Genomic DNA, 27,042 nt, shown 5'->3' with positions numbered 1-27,042 from the left:
ACATTTCTATGAATATTAAGACTCTCAAAGTCCAGAGACTCTTAATTCAAAAACATAACATGGATCCAGAAACTGTCTCTTTTAGGGACAACATTGACACACTGAGTAATTCCCACTATGCTTGGTTTTTCCACAAAATAAAACTAACCTTCACTGGGTTTTCCAACAGCTTTTTCCCAGAGTTTTCAGAAAGAACATTCTAGGCTATTTGGTCTATAGAAAGCCACTGAAGGGTGGAAGTGGGGGAGATGGAAGGAGTTCAGCTCCTTCAGGTTTCAATCTCCATCAAAGATCTAAAAGCTAAAAGCAAAAGAGAAAAATACCATCTTAGGAAAAGGAAAATCAAACAGCCAAGATTTATTTAACTTTTTCTTTCACAGAAAATACAATATGCAATGTAAACACTGACATGTGAAATAAAGTACAAGGATCAGGAAGACAAATGAACTGGACGATACTCTCGCTTCAACACCTTACTGCTTCCTGATTTCACTTGCAGCATGAATCACATGGTTTTATGTGTATATATATACATATATATATTATATTATATTATATTATATTATATTATATTATATTATATTATATTATATTATATTATATTGGAAAAGTTAAAGGCAACATTCATTTAGATTTACCAAAACGCCAGAGAGCCTCTGAAATCCAACAATGCCCCATGGAAGTCAGGTCTTTCTGTTGCACACACAAAAATAATAATAAAGCTGAGCACATGTCCATTTCTGCATCTACCCAAGGCATTTGATGTAGGAGAGTAAGAATGAATTAACACATGAGCTTTAATATGCTTGTGGAGGCAAAGATTAAATTGTGCCTCTTTTCTCTCTTCAGAGAAAATAAAATTAACCAAATTTACAGCACAGCTGCCTGACGCTGGCCAGAAGACGGCACAATCACAGTGAATTCTTATTTCAGTAAGTTCCATGAAATGCAAAACACAATAAAGGCTTTCCATTTGTCCTTTGCCCAAATGGCCGATCCAGTTACGCAGAATCACATGGGGTTTTCAAGGGTCTTTCCCAGAACTCTAAACTAGAAAAAAAATATGAGTCAAATAAATGGCTGGGGTCAAAAACCACCTGGACTGAAAAACAATCGGTTTCTAAACTTGAACTCAGCAATGAAGAGCATGGGCTTCAGCTTTCTGTTATTATCGCGAGAGATTAAAATAACTGGTCTTTCTTACCAGATGACACCTGCTGGGTGACAGGTGAACTCTGATAAGATGCGACTACACAGGCTGGTTCGGTAATGGACTCAGTGTCATAAGATCTGGGGTTCAGACAAGGCTGCTTAAGATCTGGAGATTAGGGTGCCCTGGAATTGCCAATACACCCGGCTCCCTCCCTCAGCGCCATAATCAAAGGTTTTTTACCAATAATCTGTAGCCCTTCATTCCTTGACGTCAACAATCTATAGAGAAAAAAGTACCTCAGATACTTTATCCTCACAGTGAACAGAGCAGTCAGCTCATGCTGAACACTGGTTGTTTGGAGGAGAGATGCTACACTGACCAGGTGTTTTGAAACTCTTTTCCCAGGCAAAGCTAATCTCCCCGTGTTGCTGAGATGGAGATTTTTTTAAAATGCATTTATATATCACAGGAAAAAGATCTTCACAACAAAAAAACCATTCATTTTTATATCCCTTACCTATAGAATTTGGCACAGTGCTTTGCAATTAATTGTGCTCTCACTAAAGATACACATAGAACAGAGAAAAACCAAAACCAGGTTTTAAAAGAGACAGAAACAGATACTCCCAAGGAAACCCTGGCTCAATCACGACCTTTTTTTTTTCTTTTTGTAACATGCAAGATGATAAAATGGATCAGCACTGTACCATTTTGATTAGAAAAAAGCCACTCATCATGGACCTGGCATGACGGTACTCTCTTATTTACTATTGCAAACTGTGGAGAGCTTTAGCCACTGTGAAGGACGGTGTACCATTACTACAGGTATGGAAAGGTATGTCACTGAAAATTCTCCATCCTGTAGTCAGACCACATGTGCCTTGGAAATATCTGCCTTGGAAAACAGTAATCAAGCACTGAAAATTAAATGCCAGAGATCTTTAGAGCAGCAAGTGGGACCCCAGTTTATCTTCACTCTCCTGTTACCATCATTCTACACCATCTAGGCCTGTTGCCTCACCAGTGCTTCCACCCCATCCCAGGGATTCCTTTAGAGGGGACCCCCAAGGGGAGACTGTATACGGTTAAGTAGCCATTTCTCCCCTTATCACTTCTTTTCCCCTCTCTTGAGATCAATTCCTATTGAAAATCCCTTCTCTCTGAAAAATGAAAGATGGAAGATCTGAAAACCAGATTCATCCTATTTGCAGATACAAGACACAATTACCATTAGGGAAATAAGGCACTGCAGGGTGACCCCAGACTGAATGCAGGAATGCAACTGATACTGGAGCCCGTGTGGCTGCAAAAAGCATGACTTCCAAACACGAGCACTGCTTTCCTGCCACAGGCCAGGCTGCATCCAGGAGAGAACCGCTGTGATGCTCCAACCAACAGGCAGACTGGAGGCTCCAAGGAACTCGAAGAAACACAGATAAAATTCTTCCTTAAAATAGAAAGTTACATTATGCGTCAGGTCTCTGGCCAGCCTTATCATTCCTTCAAGTAATGCTTTGAGTCGAGTGAGGAAGTGTGGAGGAGACTAGATGGGAAGTGAGGCAAACTGGCTTCCAGTATTAGCGCCGCCACTCACCGGCTGTGTGGCCCCAGGCAAGTCACTTTTCCTCTCCCTGCCCCCTAGTCTCAGTTTCTTCATCTGTAAGATGGGGATAAAACCACTTGCCTTATCTACCTCACGTCCTGACTGTGAGGATCAAATGAGACGATGTGAAAGTGCTTTGTAAACTAGGAAATACTGTACGTAAAGGCAAAGTAAAGCACAGACTTACTATGTTTTAATCAGGTCCTTATTGTTGCCTGTTTGACTAGAGGTGCCCCATGCAGGATGTGCTTTGCAATAGAGAGACTCAAAATAGCTGCTATAAATACACACCGGTCTTTTTCCCTAGGGTTGTTTAAAAAAAAAAAAAAAGGGAGATTCTTAATTTCCTCAGAATAAATTACTTAAAAATGTGATGTCACCCAAATCTACCAATCAATAGAATTAATTTTCTCCAAATATGTCCTGTACAGTTATGGTCTGATCTGTTGATACCTTTATACAGGGAAGTATTGAATTAAAAAAAATAGCATGCTAAAATGTAAAAAAAAAAAAAACCCCACCATATAGTTACAGTTTGTTGTAGGGGAAATAAAATGAAAATAAGAGGCATCTTATATAATGAAATTAAGTCACAGTTCCTCAAATGGTTGCCTTTTTCCTGAGATGTCTCCAGGACAGGGTCCTAGTCCTGTGAAGTGCTTTACAAAAGCTGTCTTGCTGGAGGTGAGAAGGACATGTAGGTTGGCAACTAGGCTGTGCTCCTTGTCAGCACTAGGATTTGAACAAGAAAGTCTGCTAGGAGCTGCCAGAGAGCTTTGGTGGAGAAGCTCGCACGGCCCCAGGGAGGCTAGCTCCCGGGTGCCAGGCCGGAGTGCGGAGAACTACTCAACCCAGCCATCCAGTCCCGGGATTTTCAGTTCTTCCTAGAAGCTGGCTCTGCTCTTCTCCGGTCTAGTAAATAATTGAACAGAAGAGAAAGAATGAGATGTGGAGCAATATATCCACCCCAACTTCGGGGCCTTTCTCCACCTCGCTGCACAAAGTTTACATGCAGAACAGACACACAGGCAAGAAATGAATGTGACTGACTTCAACTAGCCCAAAGCACCCAGATTCCAGCATTCGTGTCAGACGGCCTTTATTACAAATGTTACAAGCGATGGCTTGGAGGGAGTCCTGCCAGTGGAATCACCAGTTAACAGGACGGTTGTCCTTTGGGGCCACAGGCTTGTTGCTAACCTCCACTTTTCTTCCTGATTTGCTTTGCTTTCCGGGGTTTGAGGATGGTGTAGTTTGCATACACTGTATACTGATCTGACAGGAAGGGAACATAGAATGCCCGCAACAGCTTTGAAGATCTGGAAAACAAGAGGGGGGGAAAAAAAAGACAGAATTTTGTCATTTGAGAAAATTTACTAATGGTATTGAAAATGATTAAAGGAAATAAACCAAGTGCTATGGTGAGGATTATATTTTATATAAGCAGCACAGAAAAGTCTGTTATTTAGCTACCAGATCTTGATAAAAGACTTAATTAATCAAGATCAGGCACCTTCTTACCTGCACCAAATTGACAGTCTAGTAAGTCACAGGATATCCTCCAGAACAGCTATAGGTCTGCACTTCACATTAGAATTTGCACAGAAATGTACCAAGTCAATCAAAGGACTGCTATTACTAAAACAAATCCTTAACACCCAAAGGGTTTCTGTAGCTAAGAAAGTGTAGAGGTGCGAAATGCTCAAATGATCCTGATTCCAGCTCTAAGTTTTCCTAAAGAGGTAAAGAAAACCACGTGCTGGGCTTGCCGCGCACAGTGTTCCAGCAATTCTTAAGTCAAAGAGAGTCTTTTTACTCTTTGCTAAAATATAGACAGGAACAGCTAAAAACTTGAATTCCTCCTGAGTTTCTAAAGAATGTGAAAAACATCTCACATTTATTGCATACTTAGTATTTAAAAGGCACTAGTATTAACTGCTAATACTGTTAAAGATAGGATTTAATCCTTAGGAGGAAAGTAGTATTACCCCTATTTTATAGATGGGACTTTAGCAGATTAAGTAACTTGATCAGGGTCACACAGTAAATGATAGAGCCCTTATTCAAATCCAGATTTGAGTCCATATTCTTTGGTTTATCCTGCATTCCAGGAACAGGATTCATCACTTTCTAGAAAAAGTGGCAGTGATCGTTTTAAAATTCTACACGAAGTATTGCTTCTTGACTATGATTTCTGAGTCTAAAAATCAAACGTTGGCCCAGCTACTGCCAACCTAAATGAGGTAGCTGAAGGGTGTTGCACTCACTGCCAGTCCTCTTCCAGACTCTCAACTTGTAAATGTCATGTCAACGTGGCATTTGAACTGGCAGCCTACCCCTGGGCTTGGCAGGCTCCTCCGCTGCCTGCACACAATGCTATCGTGCTTGGCATACACACCTCTCAGAGATTCTTCCCAACTGCGATGCTGGCAGAGCTCTGTGCTCAACAGAGATGCACTTCACTTCAACAGTTAACGGCTCAAGGGCTTCGATAAGAGAAAAGAGGCTTAGAAGAGAGACACACAAGATAAAGCAGGGCCCCTGCAAACAAAATGAACAGGAGGAGGAAGCACCTACCTCAGTCAAAAAGAAGTTAATTTATTCTTTCTGTTCAGGCTGCACAGATACGGGGAAGGTCAGGACAGAAAGCTGTAAGCCAGAGCGAACTCCTGCAGGCTTCAGTGCAGCGAAGAGAGGGCTAAGCCGAATTAGGCGTCATGGCCACTCCAGCCAACTCCACCACAAAACCTCTACTAGTACCCTCAGCATGTATCTCTGGTCAACTCAGTCCTTGGTGTAACATTAGGTCCATTAGAGCCTAATTTTACTTTTTCACTTTCTTTTTGGAACAATTCCTTACTCTTTGGGAGGATTGTTATTTCATAATTTTATTCTTTTAGAGTCTTGCAAAGAACAAAGGGAAATTATGCGTATTTTCAAAAATAGAATAAAACTCATTCTACCTTGAAGGACCCTATGGATCCATTGCAACTTTTTATAAATTTAAGCAATTTTATAAGGATCTTAGCAGTCTTATTTTTTTCTACTTCTTGGATTATTTACAACTATACTTAAAAAAAAAAGACATGATAGGAAAAAGAATAATGAAACCACCAAAAAGGATGCAAAAGTGATATAATTAATCACTATTGCATTAACTTTCATTTTTCTCATTGCACTGTTCAAAGTATACATTATCTTTCAATAAGGTACAAAAGACTTGAGACACTATCTTTCTCATCTGCATTTAGCTTTCACTGAACATAGCTTCTTTCCATAATGCCAATGAGAAGAAAATTGACAGAGAACGAGATTTCACAATCACTAGACAAATCAGAAGATGAATGTTAAGAGACAAATAGTAGCATTCAAGATTCTAATGATGATGGTAAACTTTATCATACGAGCAAAATTTCAGACTATGAGTCTTTAGATGACAATATACTAGATGAATTTTCTCACTCAAGAAATGATGAGAGAACATTATATTTCTAAGAACAAAAAAGGAAAGAAGGGGTTCTCATTCAGTTAGTCATTTAACAGGAAAGGTCCAGGGTGAGCCTCCCTAAAATGTGCAGCTTTGCTATGTGGGTTATTCTGAGCTGAAGATACGGCCCAAAAGACTTAGGAAGAACTTTGTCCTCCCCTTTAACTCCCTAAAAGAATTTATACAGGGACCGTGGCTCAGAAAGAGAGGTATTATCAGAGATAACTTTTTTATCTGAGTATCTGTGTGGCAGGACAAATATCTGCTCTTCTTACTGTCCTGCGAATGACCCTCCGCCCCTCTAAAGCCCCAGGCCTCCATCCTATTCCTTAGCTCAGGATGGCATAGAAGTCTCAACTGCCCAACTTGCCTTTAGGTCTCCTATTTTTACGGGGCTCCAGTACAAATAAAATGAAATTGGTTTTTCTCTTATAAATCTATCTTATGTCAAGTGGATTATTAGGCCAACCAAAAATAGAAGGGTAGAAGGAAAACTTTTCCTTCCCTTCAACTTCATTATGCAACATTTGTGAGGGGGTGTGATGGGGGTGGGGTAGGTAATTAGGTTTATTTATTTTTAGAGGAGGTACTGGGGATTGAACCCAGGACCTTGTGCATACTAAGCATGCGCTCTACCACTTGAACTACCCTCCCCCATCATGCAATATTTTGCAACAAGAACACAGACTATCCTTTTAGGCTAAAAGGGCATATGACTACATTCCTTCATCTTTTATGATGTCTGTGTGCCAAATTTAATTTGATATATAGTTCATGAGTGGACAACTGCTGAAGGCAGGTTCGTATGCAAAAGTTACTAGAAGGATATCAATAATAAAGAAATAAAAAATTCAATGGCTTTATCACTTTCTTTGATGTTTATAAATCTGATATTTAAATTACATAGCAAATAAGATAGCTGTCTTCAACAAAATTATGAACCATTTAAGGTTTCAAAAAATTCTTCAAATTTTGCATTTTGATGATACAAATGTAAGAAGAACCAGAAGTAGTAAGCTTGAACCTATTAGAGCTATGTCTGAAGTCCAGAGTCAGGATTTTCAAGATGGATATATTCCAGGCTGATGCGTGTCAGGTGAACAATTAGCTGACTTCAGAGGTGTCCATTTTAGGTGTGTGTGCGCGCGCGCGCGCGCGTGTGTGTGTGTGTGTACACATATTCAAAGCCAGGAGAATATGAAATAAAGGTTTGATGTTGCTACATTTAAATTATTATTAAAATTTTGAATGAAATTTTTCTTTCACTATCATTTTATTCTTATTTTTATAGGTCATTTATAAAATAACTAAAACATATAAAAACGAAAGGGGTTTATCTGGCCAAGACAGTAAGTGGTGATGATTATTGTATGCTGACAAGTCATCCCAAAAGGAGTTATAAAAGATCGTTTCAGCAAACTACCTTGGGCTGAACATAAGGCAGAGCATCACCAAAAATACTGACCTCCCTGAAATGGAAGAAGGACCACTATCTATTACTGGTGAATGCAAAAGGCAGGCTGAAACAAAGGTAAAAAGATAAAGGAGACTGGGACGAAATATTTACCATACATATAACAGAGTATGAGTATCTAGAATATATAAAGTGTTCCTGCACTCAATAAGACTAACAATTCAGAAGGGAAAAAATGACAAAGGATTAAACAGAGAAGAGAAATGTAAATGGCCAATAACCATCTGAAATCATGTTCTGTCTTACTAGTAATCAGGGAACTGTAAATCTAGATACAGTGTCTCAATAACTGGGTTTGTAAAAGCTGAAAGGTCGGACAGTATCAGACACTGGTGAGGAGTTAGGAAACGGATACAGCCATTTGCAACAGTGAAAACTGCAGAGCCACCTGGAAAGGCAATTTTAGCAATATCAATTAAAAAATTATGCAGTCTCTATGGTACAGCAGAGGATTTTTATTTTGGACTTCTCACCACACTGCTTTTTTTTTTTTTTAACAATCTACTTTGTTTTCCATTTGTTACAAGAGAAAATTTCAGACATACACAAAAGCAGATGAAATACATTACTTGTAATAATTTTTAAAAGCCAGTAGACAAAGTTTTAAATAATGGAAATCTCAAATCCTTAAAACAAACAAACAAATGAAAACCTATGTGCTTACTATGTATAGGGCTTTGTGTGCTGGCCCTAAAGACACACAAGTTTTTGTTCTCAAAAAGCTAATAACCTATAGTTGGGAAAAAACAGAGTATGAATGATACATAAGCATAACTTAGCATATACTAAATACTAAATGGCTGATACAGAAGTTCAGAGTGCTAATACACACATTCAGAAGAGAGGAAAAACGCAGAGAGTTGCAGAGGTGTGGAAGAAGCATTTACTGTACATTATTTCATTTTACCCATCCAACATCCCAAGGTACCCGAAGCAAGAAAAGCAACTTGCCCATCCATAAGCAAATCTATGGGTGTCTTAAGTTAAATGCTCTGTCCACTAAGCAGCAACTAGAGAATGGCTTGAATAAAACCCGAAGTCTTTCTCATGACCTACAAAACCCTAGGAAAGGCAGCTCTTGCTTACCTGTCTCATCTCACCTTGTGCCATTTTCTTCCTTGTTCATTACACTCTCTCCTTTCAGTTCCTCAGAATTACAAGTTCTTTCCCACTCTTAGTAAGGAATTCAAAGTCCAACTGAATGTGTGGTTTGGAATAACCGTCTTGCTAAGGACAAGCACGTGTTTGACTTGGATACAACAAGAGATCCAAGAAGCATTCAGATTCTCCCATGCTTCCTTCCTCAGTGTACAAGCATAAGAAATTCAGCATCAAATTCTAGATAATTGTGTTCAGGAAGCAAGGACGAGTTTCCAGTTAAACCTGAAGACAAAACTATATAGGAGGTGGGAACTAAATATAAGGAGAAGTTGAGAAAATCTATCATCAGAGGCTTGGTCCTGGAAAAATCCTTATTAGAAGATGAACCTTCTTTCCTCCTGCAGATTTTGTCTGTGATATTTAATAGAATTACCCATCTTTAACATCTAAAGCCACTAACGTCTTCCAGAAGATGAAGTGAGGAAACAGATGCACACCTCTGAGCTGCGATGGGAAGATTCTATGATTTTTTTTTAAATCAAAAGATCAAGTTGACTTGAAGTCTTCATTTCTAACGCTACAGCTGCTGATCTAGGTTAATTTCCTTCACATCAACAGCTTTAATAGGTTAAGCATGACTGGGGCCTTTCAAATTGTTATATTGTATTCCTGCTGGGGAAAAAGGGCAGTTGGATTGGTCATTTGCCTTCCTGAAAGAAAAGAGCAGTTGAGCACTGGAATAACGTGTGTGTACACATTCAGACACATGGAAGCAAAGATCAGACTGAATCACAAGTTAGAATAAAGCTCACACAACAATGTCTGTAATAATGTGAAATGCCAGAGCACTGCCCTCGGGAGGCACACGCAGCATAATTTAGGGACACACAAAATATGTGCCTCTATCACGGACACTGAAATTCTACCCCCGCCCCCGCCCCCAGTGAGAAAGTCACTCAAGCAATTCAAGGATGAAACAGACGTGGACAAAACAATTGCCTGAACAGGGTAATTAGCTGACAGCTCAGAATGTTTTCTAATTCAATTACCAGCCCTATTTATCTGGGCTGCGGAGCACTCTGCTATGGGGATTTAAATCTGCTCTTGCTGACGTCAATGGAAGACTGGCTGCCTGTCCCCGATGTCGCCAGCTCAGCAGGCACAATGGAAATGCTGGGTCAATATTTCATTTCAAAAAGAAAACATCCTAGTACTCAGGGTTCCTCTTTTATTTCTGTCTGTCCATCCGTCCATCCAGCCACCCAACCCTGTGAACCTGCAGTCCAAGGTCACTGCCAGTTTTCTCTTTTTAAAGCTACTTCCCTCTCTTTTCATCTTTGTCTCTCTCCTGCACGTAGTTCACATTTCAGAGAAAGACATTCTACAGAGCAGAACTGGCCTTTCACAGAAACCGTCAGTCCTGAAGAGAATCTCAGAATTCCCTCAAGATTTAATCCTAGCCATAGTCAGTCTATAGTCTCATATCAAGCAATTTAAAACTGCTCAAACATATGCAGTCATGCTCCCTCCTGCTTTTGAGATAGCCTGCACTCCATCTATGGAGTGTACATCTCTCTAAATAAACCTACTTTTACTGAAAAAAAAAAAAAAAAAGCTGATATGCAGCAAAAATGTGACTGGTCTTTAATATTCATTAGTAGGAAATGGGATGAGAGCCATTATCCTAATGGTCAGGAAGTAAGACAGAGGTGACATTTGTCTCTTTTCCAAAACAGAGAAATGGATATAGGAGTTACACGCTATATATTAAGCTCCACTAGAATGTCAGTCCCCTGAAGACAGAACCTTGTCTAACTGCTATTCTCCAGCTTTTAGAACAGTGCCACAGAAAATGCTCAATAAATATCCTGTGAATGAACGAATGAATGACTGCCACCTGACTCTTATATCACAGCATCTCATTTATCTCCCTCGCTTCTGGCAATATTCATCTTCTACAAAAAAAGGAAATATTCAAACATAATATGGAGCTTTTCTTTCTCTTCTCTTCCCAAACAACTCAGCCCTAAAGCCATCAGGTGGGGCAGAGCAAAGCCAGGGTTTTGAGCTGGGGCCAGGGGAAGCTGGGTGGCCCACAGGCTGTTAGAGCTCAAGTGAGATGGAGAGGACATTCGTACCAGCAAAGAGAACACTAATGTGAAAGGTCAAGTAACCTCTCCAGGCTTCAGTTCACATGGAATCTGCTGAATCATCATTACCCAAGGGACCAGAATGACAGTGGTTCCAGTGGGCATGTCCACAGACCCTGAACATCCAGTGAATACATACAGAGTTTTGACTCTTTGGTCGCAGCCTCCGAAGATGCATACTGTGTAACTATTTGGAAGTTAGCTGAGGCACAAACTGGAGTCATGTCACCGCAGGACAGGGGTACGGGGTGAATCATTTATCTGATCTGTGGCCTTGGTCAGTCATCTGACACAACATCATACCCTCTTGACCAGTCACCTTTCACCAATAATCAGAACGAGGGAATTGAGAAAGACGTGGTATTAAGCAAGCAGTCATTCTGTGGCCTTCAGTCCCACTGAGGCGGCTGCAGAAATGCTCGTCACCAGCCTTTTACCATCTGACACTGACAGCGACTCAGATGTGAGGGACTGTGTGCTCCATCCAGCACTCCTGCGGGGAAGACACTGAACAGTGTTCAAGAAGTGTCTGTCTCTACTCTTTGGAACCTCATTTGAGCTACTTCTCTGTGACAAACAGTAAGTGAGTGAGTGGTATTAGAGGTCACAGCAGGTAGATGACCCGGGTAAGCCTCACAGAGAGGACGTGAACAATGAGTACACTTTAACTCAACAGTCTTTTCTTTGTTAACTTACAACAACAGTTTATTATTTCTCTCAAATCTGTGGTTGCCTGATAGATTTTCTGCATCACCTGGCTTTGGCTGGAACGTTCAGGAGCTACAGGTTCAGCCAGCTCTACAGGCCTTCAGCCCTGACCCTGTGCGGGCTTCCTGTCTCCACGAGGCCTTTGGACCTCCTTAAGGTGCGGTACCTGGGTTCTCAGACGGAATATTCCAGGAGACAGGAAACAGAACCAATCAACTACTCAGCAATCTTTATCTTACCAAATAAGGGCATGAGAAGCTTCTGAAGAAATTCTTATTTCACCTTTTTTTTTCTTTTTCCTTTTCCTTTGGCGTAAATCCAGTTGTAAGAACATGAAATACATCAAATAACTGATAAATATTTTCTGAGATCCTAACACGTGCTAGGAGCTGTGAGATTCAAAAAGAGATGTTGTTGTAGCTCTTGAGAAACTTAGAACAAAGCCCTCTGACAGCGCCAGCCGCTTGGTCTCAGGCAGCTGACAGCAGTGGCAGTTTTAATACGGTTATATATGTGTTCTTCAGACCTGAGAGTCTGAGAACTACTTTCACAACAATAGGAAGCAGACACTCTGAGCTCCAAAAAAATTAAAGTTTTGTTTTTCTTAAAATGTCAGCAGATGATGATTAAGTAGTTGACGAATACAATGAGCAGAACACCAATGTGTTTTAAAGTCAGATCTTGCCTGTGCTCATAGTGCTGCCAGACGGGGTGGGGGGGCGGGGGCGTTGCAAGAAAGTATCTGGGGAGGAGGGGAAAAGGACAGCCCCCAAAACCGATAAAGAAACAGAAGGCATAAGAGAATAATGAGGCAGTAAAGAATCACAAAAGTACAAAAGCTCTGCTCACTTCTTCCTTACAGCTTCTCAGTACTCTTGGCAAAGATGAGGGAGCTCAAGGCCCCACTGTGACCGACATGCAGGGAAAAGACAAGAGCGCCCCAATCGCTGATTAGCAGGGAGAACTGATTCTACCCAGAGGAGCTGAACGCCACCTGAAGCATGTCAAACTGTTAGCCTGAAACCAAACTCTGCCCTGGGTGCAGCCTCTGCTTCCACCTGGGTAGCAAGAAGCTGCTGATGGAAACAGCCTGCTGGACTCTTTTGGACAACATATGTCTCTTCTGCAAGAAATCTCCTTTAAAAAGAAAATCTGAATGAAGAACAGCATCAAAAGAGCTGTGATGTTTTCAAAACATGTCCGTAAATTCTTTGACACTGCTCCCACCAACAGGGGACGTCTAATTCCTCTCCCCTTGGACATGGGCTATCTGAGTGGCTTGCTTTCAATGAACAGAATGAGGTGGGAGTGATACTGTGGGAATTCCAAGGCCAGGTCACAAAAATCTATAGTTTTTGAGATCCTGCTTCTGGAAGCCAGCCACCATGCCGTGAGGAAGCACAGGCCTCGCGAAGAAGCAGCACGTAGGTGTTTTTGCCCAACAGCCCCAGCTGAGATCTAACCAATAGCCAACATCAACTGCTAGACATGTGAGAAAGCCTTTGAGATGCCTCCAGTCCCAGCCACCACCTCATGGTCAATGCATAAGAACCCTGATTAGCTGAAGAACTGCCTAGCTGAGCCCAGTTAGTCCACAAAACCATGAGAGAAAACAATAATAAAGAACTGTTGTCCTTTTGTACCACTAAGTTTGGGATGACTTGTTACACAGCAGTAACTGGAACAAGAGCTTCCAATTAATTTGTCCTTTACAGTGATTGTCTAAAGGTCTTCTTATCTTCCAGAAAAAAATAGTTCTGCTTATGCTAGGATGAGGGATTGGGAACACAAGGGCTGCCATTGACCAGACTGCCACATAGGACCAAAATGGACACAGGTGTCATGGACTCTTTAGGCCTCACAGCTGCTGGGCTCACTTCCTGGATGTGAAAAGGAGAGTAATAGTCTCAGTAAGAAATCTCCACGGCAGCTGATGCTCAGTGGCCACGAGCATCCTGTGCTGGGCACTGAAAGAACACGAGCAGCAGACGCTCTCAGCACAGTCCCTACCCTGCTGCTCTAGAAGTCCTCCGACTAAAAAAGGTCCCTCTGCTGCCACACCAGCTGAAGATGTTGACTTCTAACTCTTTACCTGCATCTACCTGTAATTATAATTTCCAGGGCTTTGAAATCCTGTCCTATTTAATCTCCCCAAATTACTTTAAGTCCCTAATTAGGCAAGCCTAAAATTCAGTTAGGTGAGGCTAATACGCTCCAAAACAGTGCAGAAGAAGCTCTCAAGATCCAAAAAGCAACGGTGAAAGTGAAGCAAGCAAACCCAAAGGGACCTGTAACGAAGGGGGCAGGAGTGGGTGGGAAGTGGCTGTGCAAGCAGCGGCGGGGCCTCCCGACTTGTTTCTGAAGCTATGAACTGGCCCTGCTGCTCAGGAGGCCGACTCCAGCATCCCAGAGAGGCACCTCCCGCCAAATGCTCTCACCACACTCAGAAAGGAACTCGCCACTGAGCTGGCAAGTTACTGCCATGCTCTCCCTTCACTCCTCTCCGGGGCACCATCTCAGAGTAAGCATGACACCCACCTGCTGCTGAGCTATCTCACACAAGTAGCCATTATGTCGTGCTTCAGAGAAAGAAAAAAAATCCTCTTATTTTAGACAGTATGTGATACGAGACGGCCTTAGAGTAGCAAATGTGTCTCGCTTAAAAAGTGTTATTTCAACTAGTTTAGCCTCTGTATCCTGGAAGTTTGATAAACTTTTACAAAAATAGCCAGACACAGATGTGGCAAACTCAGGCAGACCAGGTTGCAGCTCTGGTACCAGCTGTGAGCAAGGGGAGGCTGGCAAATGGCTATCTGGGGGTCTCCAGCCCTTTGACAAAGCAGAGAAGAAACCTGACAGGAGAAGAATGGATGGGTGTCCGGGCTGTCATCCTCCCAAATGGGCTGAGCCCTTCTCCAAAGTCACCAGTGACAGCCTTGCTTATTTTCCAGCAATTCGAACAGGAAACAAGTCTCTTCACATATTCACAGACTTCAGAATTCCTAAATTTGCACCAATCACAATATTGTCCTAACAATCTTTAGGTTGCTTCCCCCCTGGACTGAGTCTCCGCTCACATACACTCAGAATAAGACTTATTTTTTTGTGCCAGTACTGTCTTCAAACTATTCTCCCTTCCTTTTCAGACAGCTGAGACCCAATCCAGGCTACACCACCAAGAAACACCAGCAAATTAAATCAGATAAGTCAACAATGGGCAAATCCACATGGGAGGGGCGAAGGGACTCTGTCTACGTGCTCCATGCCCCATCCTGCTTTTGGGAGAAGCTCTCATACTCTGGTCACATTGCAACAGGAGGAACACGTTCTCTCAGTTTGCCCAGGGCAGGGCCCCTTTTACCTTCAGAAGTGTTCTGATTTGGATGATATATTATAGGATCACTTTACCTAAGGGCAAATTTAAACCAAAGAGGTAAATTACACTTTTCTCTATTGACCCTCAGGCCCCTTATCCAAGGGGCTTCTTTTTATCTTTCCACTTGTGCTCGTGACTCCTTCTCCCTGAACTACCTACGTGATTCTACCCTTTTTACACCGGTACAAAGCCCCTTTCTCCTTTAAGCCTCAGCTCAAGCACCACCTCCTTCAGGAAGCCCTCTCAGTATCCCCTAACCTCCACAGATCTCTCCGTCCTTTGAAGTTCTATGGCACCCTCTATGGCCTTAACATTATTTTCAAGCTGTTTTTGTATGTGTAACTACAAAAGTTGTAAACTATTCAAGGGTAAAATCTGCCTGATTACCTCTTTTGTCCCCCTTAAATAATCCAGCTCTGTGACAAAGTCCTAATAGCTATTCAATAAATATTTTCTGATTTCCAAACCTGCCTAACCAGCCACTTCAGGACGTGAATGAAGCCTCCAGGGACGTCCCGCTGCTGACTCCTTCTCTCACAGCTCCCATACTTTTCTCTTAAAGTACTTAACACAGGTTGTGATCACATATTGGTTGTATGGTTGTTTGTGTAACGCCAACCTCCTCAGTGTACTGTAGGGGCCAAGAGGACAGGGAGTTTGTGTGTCCTGCTCACAGCTATGTACTTAAGATCCATCCCAGTTCCTGGCAGTGTTCAACGTCTGCTGATTGGACAGATGTCAGATGGATAGACAGACAGAAGGATAAAGGAAGAAAGAAAAAATGATCTCAAAGTGAAGTCTAAAGAAAGCAGGTATAAATTTTAGGGTCTTACCCATTTGAGATACCTGCTTACATTTCTAAAAAGATCACAGGGTGGGATGTCACAAGTTTATTAAAGCCTCCTTCCCTCAGGAACAGCTAGGTAATGGTTGGGCCTGCAGCCCCACCTGATCTAGGGTTAAGACATGAGTGACCATTACACGGGGATGGTACCATTCTCCCTCCTTGTTATATAAATTGCGAAAGTACAAAAACCTTTGTTTCAAGAAGACAGAGGAAACATAACAGCCCCATTCAAGGGGCTCAAAGGCTTTCCAGGACCAAGCTCCCCAGAGCACTCCACGCACTGCCACAGAACGAGCTCTCTGAGGCACACAGCCTCTGACAGGACAGTCCAACTTAACCAGCCCAGAGTCAGCAACACGAGCTGTCTGTCTGTGCTGACAGTTACAAATTGCTGTGGCAAATGAGGCTGTAGGATCCCACTGTTCTTGCAGTTAGGTCAGTATATGCTAGGAAATGCTGAGGAAGAGAAATGTAAAGAAAATCAGTGTAATTTTGGAACTTTGGGCAGCCTGATAATTAATTGGAAGGCTTGACGTTTATATAATGCTTTAGAATTTAAAAGCACTCTCATCTTTCAGCTCTCATTTAATCCTTACACATCCCCATGAAGAGTATAAAATATTATCTCTGTTTTACTGCTGGGGAAATTTGGGGATCAGGGAGGAACAACCAGCAAGTAACCAGGATTAAACGCACATGTCCTCTGACCCCATGCTCTTTTCATTGTACTTTGCATCCCTTCCAGTCAGTAACTGCACCTTTTCAATTCTTAGACCAACTGATTTCTTTCTTTCTCAGCATATGGTCATGAAAAGAATGCCAGTTTAGGGGAAATGAATAAATTAACGGGAAATTTAAAACCTCTGAAGGCATTCCCCAAAAGCCTTCTTCTCTCCTCCACCTACACTGGAGGTGTGCTCAGTGGGCAAACAGGAAATGGAGCAGCACCAGGGACCAAAAGGAGAGAGGACGTACAATGAGATAACTTGGAGTCTCTCTAATAAGTGCTGCTGAACGTGGGAAAGCTTCTGGTCACGGACCAGCCCAGATGGAGAAAGCAAATCTTAACAATGACTAGGACTGCACCTCTGATACAAAAAAGGAAAAATCTGAAAGTTTGATACAGGCCACTGGGGAAAATTGTGGCTTTCTAGGATCTAAACTTTGGCCTGATCTTTCTCTGCAACAATGTGTCCCCGAAGTCCACCCGTCCTCCTCTAGTCAAGCAGAACAGCCTCCTGACTTGTTTGTATGCCGGCAACTTCCCCTCCTTTCAGTCCACCTCCCACCCTAGCAACAGTGTAATTTCCAGATGTCATCTCCTCTTGGAATCTTCCTTGGTCCCTCACACTCGAGCCTTTTGGAGATAAGACCTGTCCCTCTTATGCCCCAATAGTACATCCCTGAACTGTGGCATATGTCCCCAGGAACACCATAAACCCCCCAAGGCAGCGGTCCTGGCTGCACATGGTCTAAAGATACACACAGCTGGAGAAATAAAAAGCAACCACATTGGCCCCACTTAAAACTCAAGTGGGTTCTTGATCCTGTCCTTAATCATACCATACTTCTAGAACTCCTTTTGTTTCCTACTTTCCTCAGTTATTTCAGATCTTTTCTCTCCTCAAACCTCCAACTCCTCATCCCGTGCACCCCTTTCTCATCAAACAGTCTTACTTCCTACTTCACTGAAAAAAACTGAGGCCATCAGAAGAGAACATCCAGAGAGCATCACACCTACGTGCCTGATTACTCTTCTGCTCTGCCCAGTAGCTATGTGTGGCTACTTAAACTAATTAAGGTTGAAAAGATTAAAAATTCAGTACCTCAGTCATACTAGTCACATTTTAACTACCTAATAGCTACATGTGGCTTGTGGCTCGTCTGTTGGACAGTACAGATATAGAATTCCTACATCACTGCAGAAAGTTCTACTGGACAGTGCTGTACAGAGATGCTCTATCTGTATGTCTACCTGAAATACATCCTTTACCTACTTGTGTGTCTCCTGTCACCTAGGTCAAGGGCATTGCTCCAGTAATTCTTTCCTTTCTCCTACATAATCAGATTTCTACTCTATAAGACAATTTCCATCAATACATAAACATGACTCTTATTTCCCTCTTCTTAAAGAAACAAAAGAGGAACAGTTTAGGGCAATGAAAAAGTTTTGGCAATAGATAATGGTATTCTCAACACAAAAAGGAAATGATGACATGTGACAAGATAAAGGTGTTAGCTAACGCTACTGCGGTAATCAGATTGTGATATATAACTGTATCAAACCAACAGGTTGGTAACCTTGAACTTACACAATGTTATATGTCAATTATACCGCAATTAAAAAAAAAAGACAATGGTAATGGGTGCACAACACTGTGCTCGTAATTAATGCCACTGAACTGTACACCTAAAATGGTTAAAATGGCAGATTTTATATTACATATATGCTACCATAATAGAAAACATTTTTAAAGGGCAAAAAATCTCTAATTATTACTCCCCTGCACCCACCACCAGCTATAGCCCTCGTTCTCTGCTTCCCTTTGCAGCAAAACTCTTCAAAAGACCTGCCTAGGTTTGCCGTCCCCAAGCCTTGTCCTGCTGCTTTTGCTTTTACTCTTCTAATCTCTCAAGTCCCTACGACCCACCACTGCACTGCAATTGCTTTTACCAGCTGCCAAATCCAATGGACAGTTGTTATTCTTCATCTTACTTGATTTATCAGTCGATTCTGATCACTCCCTTTTCCTGAGAACATTTTCTTCCCTGTTTCTGAGTCCCAAACCTGCCTCTCAAGACCTGGTCCTCTAACTTCTGGTTTCGGCCTGACATCCTGGGTCCTGGGCTCTGCCCCCCAGGTCACCATGGACCTCCTTAACTTCAAACTGTCTGTTTACCTGGGCCTCTGCCCACAGAAAACCTGACCCCTTCCAGCCTCCCCTGCTCCTTACTCCTTTACCTGGACATCCTGACTCCCCGCTTGCCATGAATTCTGAGGCCTCTCTGAAGCACCAGCCAAGCCCTGATCTATTTGGTCTCTCTGTTTAAGATCTAATAAGGCCTGGCCCAGTCTCTGACTGGGGATCAGAGAGGAACAACCAGCAAGTAACCTGGATTAAACACACATGTCTTCTGACCCCATGCTCTTTTCATTATACTTTGCATCCCTGCCAGTAACTGCACCTTTTCAATTCTTAGGACCAACTGATTTCTTTCTTTCTTGAGCCCCAAAATAATGGATATGAACTTCTAGTTCCTTAAAATATACAGCCAATCTTCCTAACAGTGTTAGAAAACTCTTCAGTTAAGAAAGCTGAACTTGGTTGCCAAAAATAATCAATGTCAAACATTTATTTGTGTTCTCTTCAGTGAACACGTCTCTTTAGATTTTTTTTTATTTGGTTGATACCAGAATATACTTTGCATTCTGGTGCCTAGAAAAGGAGAGCACTCTTAGATTTCTCAGGAAACTGGACAAGAATAGAAGATGTTTGGGCCCAGATAAAAATAAAATAAGATGGCTACTAGAGTTAGCCCAGGACCAGAGTTATTCAATCCCAGATTCCAACTTTCACCCTTACTAGTCCTAGTACATTTCTTAGGATTAAAGCCACATACCTAGAAGCATCAAGGAATGGTCTGTAGGCCAAGGTGATCCATTCTTCTCTATTGGACGAATATTTCGGCTCCCGGGGTGTCTCTCTCACGGTGTCCAAATCCACTAAATAATGGCATTTACTGAGGTCGATCTGCAAGGGAGAAAGGCCAACTCTTCGTCAGTAATTTCAAAGGTCCTCTCAGGATAAGAAACATCATCTGTAACCCTAAGAATTCCCAGTGGGTTTTAGAAGCACAGACATCTAAGTCCTCGGACAGTGTTACCTGTGCTCTCTGCACTCAGATGAGAGTGCTGGGTGTTTGGGCTATTATTTAGCCTCCTGGGGGTGGGGCGGGGGGACATGCACCCACCCAGCCAAATATATACGTAAACCATGGGAGTTCTGCCTCTCGTTTGGATACTGAGTCCCTCCAGACTCACAAACACTTTGGAAGCTAACACAGGTCCACAGCCTACTCAGAAACCTTTCTTCTGCCGCTCACTACTGCTCCCTTCTAATCTATTGTCTTTTATTACAGAGATTGAAGGGCATGACCAAACACAAACGCTAACGTGTGAGTAGCTCTGTCTCTGCTGCTGACCGAGAGCCAGGGAGGTTACCCCGCATCTCACAAGTGGTACAGAAACATCATGCATACCGTCTCCTTCAAGAATTCAACAGAACTGACAGAGACCCAGGGACTGCCCTTGCAGCAAAAGATCGGTCAAATTCACAGCACTGTGAATCAACTATACTTTGATTTTTTAAAAAATCAATAAAATTGAGATATAAAAAGTGGAGACTATCAAAAATATACAGCAGCTATTAGCAAAACTAGAGTCATCTAGTTGCTCACAACATGGATACACCAAAGCACCACCGATACTCATAAGGGATCATTAACAGACTTCATTTAAAACATGTTGGTACTATGCTTCTCACTAAACTGACTCAACAGAACATGCTACAAATCTGTGCGATACTTCCACAGTTACACAGTTCATTTCAAACCATAATTACCTTCTTCTTCTCATCTCGAAACCATCAGAATATTTAATAGTCATGGGGAAATTTTTAGGCCTTTTTAATTTTAAAAAGTTTAAACTTAAAAAAATACAATATACACAAAACAATTTTCATTGCAGCACTGTTTACACTAGCCAAGACATGGAAGCAACCTAAGCGTCCATTTACAGATGAATAGGTAAAGAAGATGGTGTACACACACACACACACACACACACACACACACACACAATGGAATATTACTCGGCTATAAAAAAGAATGAAATGCCATTTGCAGCAACATGGATAGACCTAGAGATGATCATACTAAGTGAAGTAAGTCAGACAGAGAAAGACAAATATTATGTGATATCATTTATATGTGGCGTCTAAAAAATAATACAAGTTGAGTCTACATACAAAACAGGAATAGACTCACAGACATAGAAAACAAACTTATGGTTACCAAAGGGGAAGGGGGCGGAGGGATAAATTACGAGTGTGGGGTTAACAGATACACACCACTGTATATAAAATAGGTAAACAACAAGGATTTACTATATAGCACAGGGAACTACATTCAATATCTTGTAATAACCTATAATGGAAAAGAATCTGAAAAAGAATATATATATATAATTGAATCACTTTGCTGTATAACTGAAACTAACACAATATGGTAAATCAACCATAGTTCAATGGAAAAAAAATAAAATACACACATTTCTATGAGGTTATAAATAAAACCCCGAAGATAGAAAACATCACTGTTATATTGTGATTTATAATAAATATATTTTTTGGTCTTCTTCTATGGCTTCTGGCTCAGTGCTCCCAAAACCCTTGTCATTTCCTAAGCACTAAGAGCAACGAGAACATCTTTTGTTATAACACTTGGTCTCTTGTCCTCAGTTCCTGAAATCCCTTCAAAGCCATAAAGGTGAAAGGAGTGTCTTGTTAACAAGCCCCTTTCAACCACAACTGAGCTATGTTAATGATGCGACTTTTGGAAATCCCCTGAAGATGGGCGGAGGGGGTGCTGGTCACCATAGGAACTAACCATGTGATTAGAAGGTTGGAACTTTCAGTCACACATCACCCTCGCCACTGCTGTGGAGGGGAGAAGCTGGAGGCTGAGTTCAGTCAGCGATGGCCGTGATTGGCGCGCATGTGTGTGCGCGCGCGTGTGTGTAATGAAGAATCCATAAATCCCCAGACGGTCAGGTCCAGAGACGTCCTGGCTGGGGGATGTGTGGAGATTCGGGACGAGCGCTGCACCTGGAGGGGGCACGGAGACCCCCACTCTCTCCTCATACCTTGTCCTTTGCGTCTCTTCTGCCTGCTGTTCCTCGGTTATATTCTTTTTATGATAAACTGGTAATCTAGTACGGAAAATGTTCGCTCTGAGTTCTGCGAGCTGCTCTGGCAAATTAATCAAACCCAAGGAGAGGGCTGTGGGAACCTCTGATTTCTCCCCAGCCAGTAAGAAACGGGGAACCACCTGGGCTTGAAACTGGTATCTGAAATGGGCAGGAGAAGGGGGCAGTCTGGTAGGACGGAGCCCTCAACCTGCGGAATCTAACGTTACCTATGAGCAATGTCAGGACTGTGTTGAACTGTAGGACACCCAGATGGCATCTGAGAATTGTTTTTACTGTGGGGAACCCCCACCCCCACAATTAGAAATCAGGTCTCAAGAATCCTCTCAATTATTAATGTAGTCAGTTAAAAATAAACTCAAGAGAAGGAAACATTTTTTTCAGTGTTTTTTAACATGCAACTATGTTACATACACTATTTTTTTTGTTTTGGTTTGGGTTTTTTTTTTGAGGAGGGGCAGGTAATTAGGTTTTATTTATTGATGGAGGTACTGGGGATTGAACTCAGGACCTTGTGCATGCTAAGCATGCACTCCACCACTGAGCTATACCCTCTCCCTACTACACATACTATTTTTAAAATCATTGTATTAAGGTATATATGAGATTATTAACTCCTATTTTATAAATGAGGAAGCCAAGACTTACAAAATTATATAACTTCATTTTTTCAAGATCTATATTAAGCCCTTACAGTGTACTAGGCATTAATAAGTTAGAGCTAATGATACAGAACTAAATAAATAAGATGCAGTTCTTGCCCTAAAAGGATTTACAGTTCTAACCAAAATCATGTGAGTTTACAGTAGAGCCATATTTGGACCCAGGTCAGTGTGATTTCAAAAGCCATACATCAAGACTGCCAAAAATGACTGAATCAGCAGCAAAATGCTCTCAGGAGCCCATCTAAATGTCTCTTAAAAATTAAAACCAAAAAAGAGTTGTCCTAGAATGCCAAGTTTCAGCTAAGATAAAGATGATTTGAAACATGAATAGATCTACAGCAGATCTCATCTTTAACAATGAAGGGTTGAAAGCTTTTCCTTAAAAATCAGGACTAAGCCAAGGCTGCGGTTACCACGACTGTCTGCAGCCCTGTACTGGACGGCCTAGTCAGCAGGGTAAGGCAACAGAAACAAGCGGCAGGAGAAATGGAAAGAAACAAAACTCATTTATTCTTTACAATGATATGACTGGTATGTATAAAATCCAAAAGAATCAAAAGATAAATTTTTGGAATTAAGAGAGCTTATCAAACTTTAGGCCTACAGAATATAAAATCAACATCATATATTCCTTTATAATAGCAGTAAACAGCACATTAGATTGTTGGATTTGAAAATGTGTGCTTTGGGATAAATCTGGGAAAATGTGCAGAAGTCCTCTATAAACCTTGAAAACATGCTAAGTGAAATAAGTCAGACAAAAAGGCTACATTTTGTGTGATTCCATTTATATGAAATGTCCAGAAGAGGCAAACCCATTAAGACAAAAAGCAGATTAGTGGTTGCTAAGGATTGGGAGATGGACTGCTAAATGGGTATGGGTTTTTTGAGTGGGGAGTGATTGAAACGTTCTGAAATCACATTGTGGTGATGGTTGCATAACAATATAAATGTACTAAAAGCCACTGAAAAAGTTCTGGAGGTAGAGAGTGGTGATGCTTCCACAACAGTGTAAATTTTCTCAGGGCAGCTGAATTGTGTACCTAAAGATGATTCATCCACTGATGGACATTAATTAATTATGATAAGATCCAGCAACTCCATTTCTAAGCATATATCCAACAGAACTGAAAGGACTCAAAACAGCTGTCTGTATCCCAATGTTCACAGTAGCTCTATTCATAATAGACAAAAGGTGGAAAGAACCCAAACGTCCATCAGTGCATGAATGGATAAACAAAATGTTCGTTTAATGGGTGCTGAGTTTCAGTCTGGCATGATGAAAAAGTTCTGGAGATAGAGAGTGGTGACGGTTGTACAACAGTGTGAATGTTCTTAGTACAAGAGAATTGTACATCTAAAGATGGTTAAAATAGTAAATTTGATCATAATTTTTTAAATTGTTGAAATGGTGAATTTTATTTCAAAAAAAATTTTGACAGGCAATAAAGCAGACCTTATTAAATGGAGAGATAAATCTTATTTCCAAGTTAAAGACCCACTATTATTAAGATGCATATCCTAAATAAATTGATGGATAGATTAAATACAGTCTCAATAAAAATCCCAACAGACTTTTTTGGTGCAATTTGACAACACGATTCTAAAACGTTTGTGGAAATGCAGAAGGATGTGGATAGCCAAGACATCTTAGAAAAGAAGAACAATGTGGGGACTTACTATAAAGTAAGAGTAATTAAGACAATGAGGTATTAGGTTAGGAATAGAACAGACCATTGCACAGAGTCTGGAACAGGCACATATGGACCCAGATCTATGACAGAAGTGATACCTCACAGCAGTGGGGAGAGGACTGTCTCTTCATTAACTCGTGCTGGGACAACTGGATATCCATTGGGGGAAAAATGAAATTGGACCTCAACCTCACTCTGCACATAAAAATCAACTTCAGACAGATTATAGAACTAAAGTGAAAAGCAAAACTCTTAGAAGATAATATGGAAGACGACTGTCAAGATCTTATGTATGGCAAAAGTATTTTTAGACAAGACACAAAAAGCATTAACTATAAAAGAAATGATGGGTAAATTTGACTACATTAAAATTGGGAATGTCTGTTCATCAAGGATGCCATTAAGAGAGTAAAGAAATGAGCCACAGAATGGGAGAAGATAGACATGACACAGTTAACAGTCAAGTACTCGTATCTAGAATATATAAAGAACACCTGCTAATCAATAAGACAAAGATGGACTATCCAAAAGAAAAATGGGCGAATGACTTGAATAGGTTCTTCATAAGAAGAAATCTAACTGGCCAAAACAAATGAAAACAAGTACTCAACCTCATTAGTAACCAAGGAAATGCAAATCAAAATCACAATGAAAAATTACAATACCAAATGCTGGCCAGAAAGTGGAGCAGCTCTTACACATTGCTGGCAGAAGATTAAGTTCGTAGAGTTTTAGAAAACTATTTGGCAGAATCTACTAAAACTAAACATACGCATTCCCTACGATCCAGCAATTCTACTCCAAGGTATTAGATTGAACCATATGGAATCATCAATATGTGACTGAATCACAAAAATGGTACTTTCACATGGTTCAAGCTAATGTATATCCAACAGAAATGTATGCACCACAGACAAGTTCAAGAACGTTCAAAGTGGCAGTATTTACGGCTGGCCCAGGCATGAAACAACCAATCATCAATAGTAAAATAATAAATAGTGGTATAGTCATACAATGAAATGCTATACCATAATAAAAGAGAACAAACTACAGCTACATTCAACAATGTGTGACTATTACAAACAAAATGTTGAGAAAAAGGCCAAGACATACAAAAACGCAACATGATTCCATGTATATGAAGTTCAAAAATGGGCAAAAATGAACCTTTACGGTTTAGGAATACATATAAAAGTAGTAAATCTAAAAAGAAAAGTAAGGATATTCTTATCATACAAGTCAGGAGATTCCCTCTGAAGGGGAGGTGGGTAGTGATCAAAAGGAACTGCTGGGGGCGCTTCTGGGTGCTGGTAAAGATTTTGTATTTGACCTGGGTGATGGTTACACAGGTGTGTGCTCTATTATTGCTATATTATTAATTTACTGCACATTTATGTTTTGTGCACATTTAGGTTTAGGCTTTATACACAATTGAAGATTTGAAAAATGCATGTAAGACCAACTTGGCCATCTCTGGCTTACAGTAAACTCTGTTCTTTCCCAACCTCTAATTCACAGTAATGTTCTCATTCTTTTCCAGCATTATTCATACATAAAAAAGACTTCAGTCTCACATCTGCCTCTACATATGGGCTGTTCCTCCAGGGGAGAGGAAGCACACTGAGAATTGACGTCAGACCCAATTCCATTCTGCATAACTCTCTAAAAATGATCCTTTGCATAAACACTCCAGGAAGCAGCCTTTTTGGTCTGAACACCCACTCTGTAACTCCCAAGGATTTTAAAAACATGAAACAAATTTTTAAAAGCTTTTGCAAGTGCCATGCCTCTATTCAAACAGAACCAGCAAGGGGCAGAGACACATGGTCTCACACCTAGACCTCCTTTGGTGAGGGAGCTCTGAGTATGACAAATACTTGACCTCAGCCTGGCCAGGTCTGAATAGCTAGATGTGGTGTTGGATACATGGTCTACCAGAGATGTGGGTAGTAACTAATTAACATCCAACCACAGCAGTTAGCTTTAGGCTTCACTCATCACACCATCCACATGCAACTTCCATGTAAGTAAAGGTTTTCGAAAGATACCTAGGCAAAATTATACTAATTTAGAAGCTAATTCACTAAAAAGAGAAATGTAACCTCTTTTCATCCTTTCTGGGAAGCAGCTGCTGAATATTCTTTTTTTCTAGGAAGCAGTTACTGAACAACTAAAACACACAAGGACAAAGGTCTCCGGCAGAAAACAGTTATGTACAAGGGCAGGTTCTCTAGCAGAGAAGAAATAAGATAGTTAGAAAAGAAGGCCTAATAATCAGCAAAATAAAAAGATAACCTATGAAAAGGGAAAAATATTTGAAACATATATCTGAGAAGGAGTCAATACTCAAAGTGTATAGGGAACTCATACAACTCAACAGCAAAAAGCCAAATAATACGATTTAAAATGGGCAAAGAGTGGGGACGGTACAGCTCAAGTGGTAGAGCACATGTTTAGCATACGCAAGGTTCTGGGTTCAATCCCCAGTACCTCCTCTAAAAACAAACAAATAAAAAAATAAACCTAATTACCCTACCCCCGTCCCAATTTTTTCAAGTGGGCAAAGAATCTCAATAGACATTTCTTTCCAAAGAAGATACACAAATGGCCAACAAGTACATGAGAAGGTGCTCAACATCACCAATCATCAGGGAAATGCAAATCAAAACCTCAATGGGATATCTTCTCATACCCTTTAGAATGGCTATTATCAAAAAGACAAGAGACAACAAGTATTGGTGAAGATGTGGAGAAAAGAGAACCCTTGTGCTGTTGGTAGGAATGGAAATTGTTACAGC

The 27,042-nt window shown here is 41.0% G+C and overlaps 1 protein-coding gene and 1 long non-coding RNA gene across 5 annotated transcripts in view; one reads left to right on the top strand and one right to left on the bottom strand.

Annotated features, from left to right (window-relative positions):
- Nucleotides 1–327: 327 nt before the first annotated feature.
- Nucleotides 328–27,042, bottom strand: part of ALG9 (ALG9 alpha-1,2-mannosyltransferase) — a 79,008-nt gene continuing 52,293 nt past the window's right edge. For 2 of the 3 annotated variants that reach the window (XM_032472724.1, XM_032472723.1), the window contains exons 14-16: nt 19,521–19,651; nt 3,957–4,075; nt 328–2,600 (exon numbers count right to left, since the gene is read on the bottom strand). In XM_032472724.1, coding sequence (XP_032328615.1) covers nt 2,350–2,600; nt 3,957–4,075; nt 19,521–19,651 — 501 coding nt within the window. In that variant the 3' untranslated portion in view covers nt 328–2,349. The other variant, XM_032472725.1, reaches the window with a different exon arrangement.
- On the top strand, nt 11,304–20,657 carry LOC106730339. Of its 2 annotated transcripts, XR_004317020.1 has the most exons (5): nt 11,304–11,547; nt 11,709–11,833; nt 12,539–14,197; nt 14,823–15,864; nt 20,040–20,657. It is a non-coding gene; the product is annotated as an uncharacterized LOC106730339 (long non-coding RNA). The 2 variants fall into 2 exon arrangements; XR_001366797.2 differs by lacking the exon at nt 20,040–20,657 and having other exon boundaries at nt 11,305–11,547; nt 14,823–18,251.

The sequence above is a fragment of the Camelus ferus genome, chromosome 33, assembly GCF_009834535.1.
Source record: "Camelus ferus isolate YT-003-E chromosome 33, BCGSAC_Cfer_1.0, whole genome shotgun sequence".
In the NCBI taxonomy this organism is placed as follows: Eukaryota; Metazoa; Chordata; class Mammalia; order Artiodactyla; family Camelidae; genus Camelus; species Camelus ferus.
The sequence above is the reverse complement of the archived record's forward strand: the minus strand, read 5'-3'. Positions and strand labels throughout refer to the sequence as shown.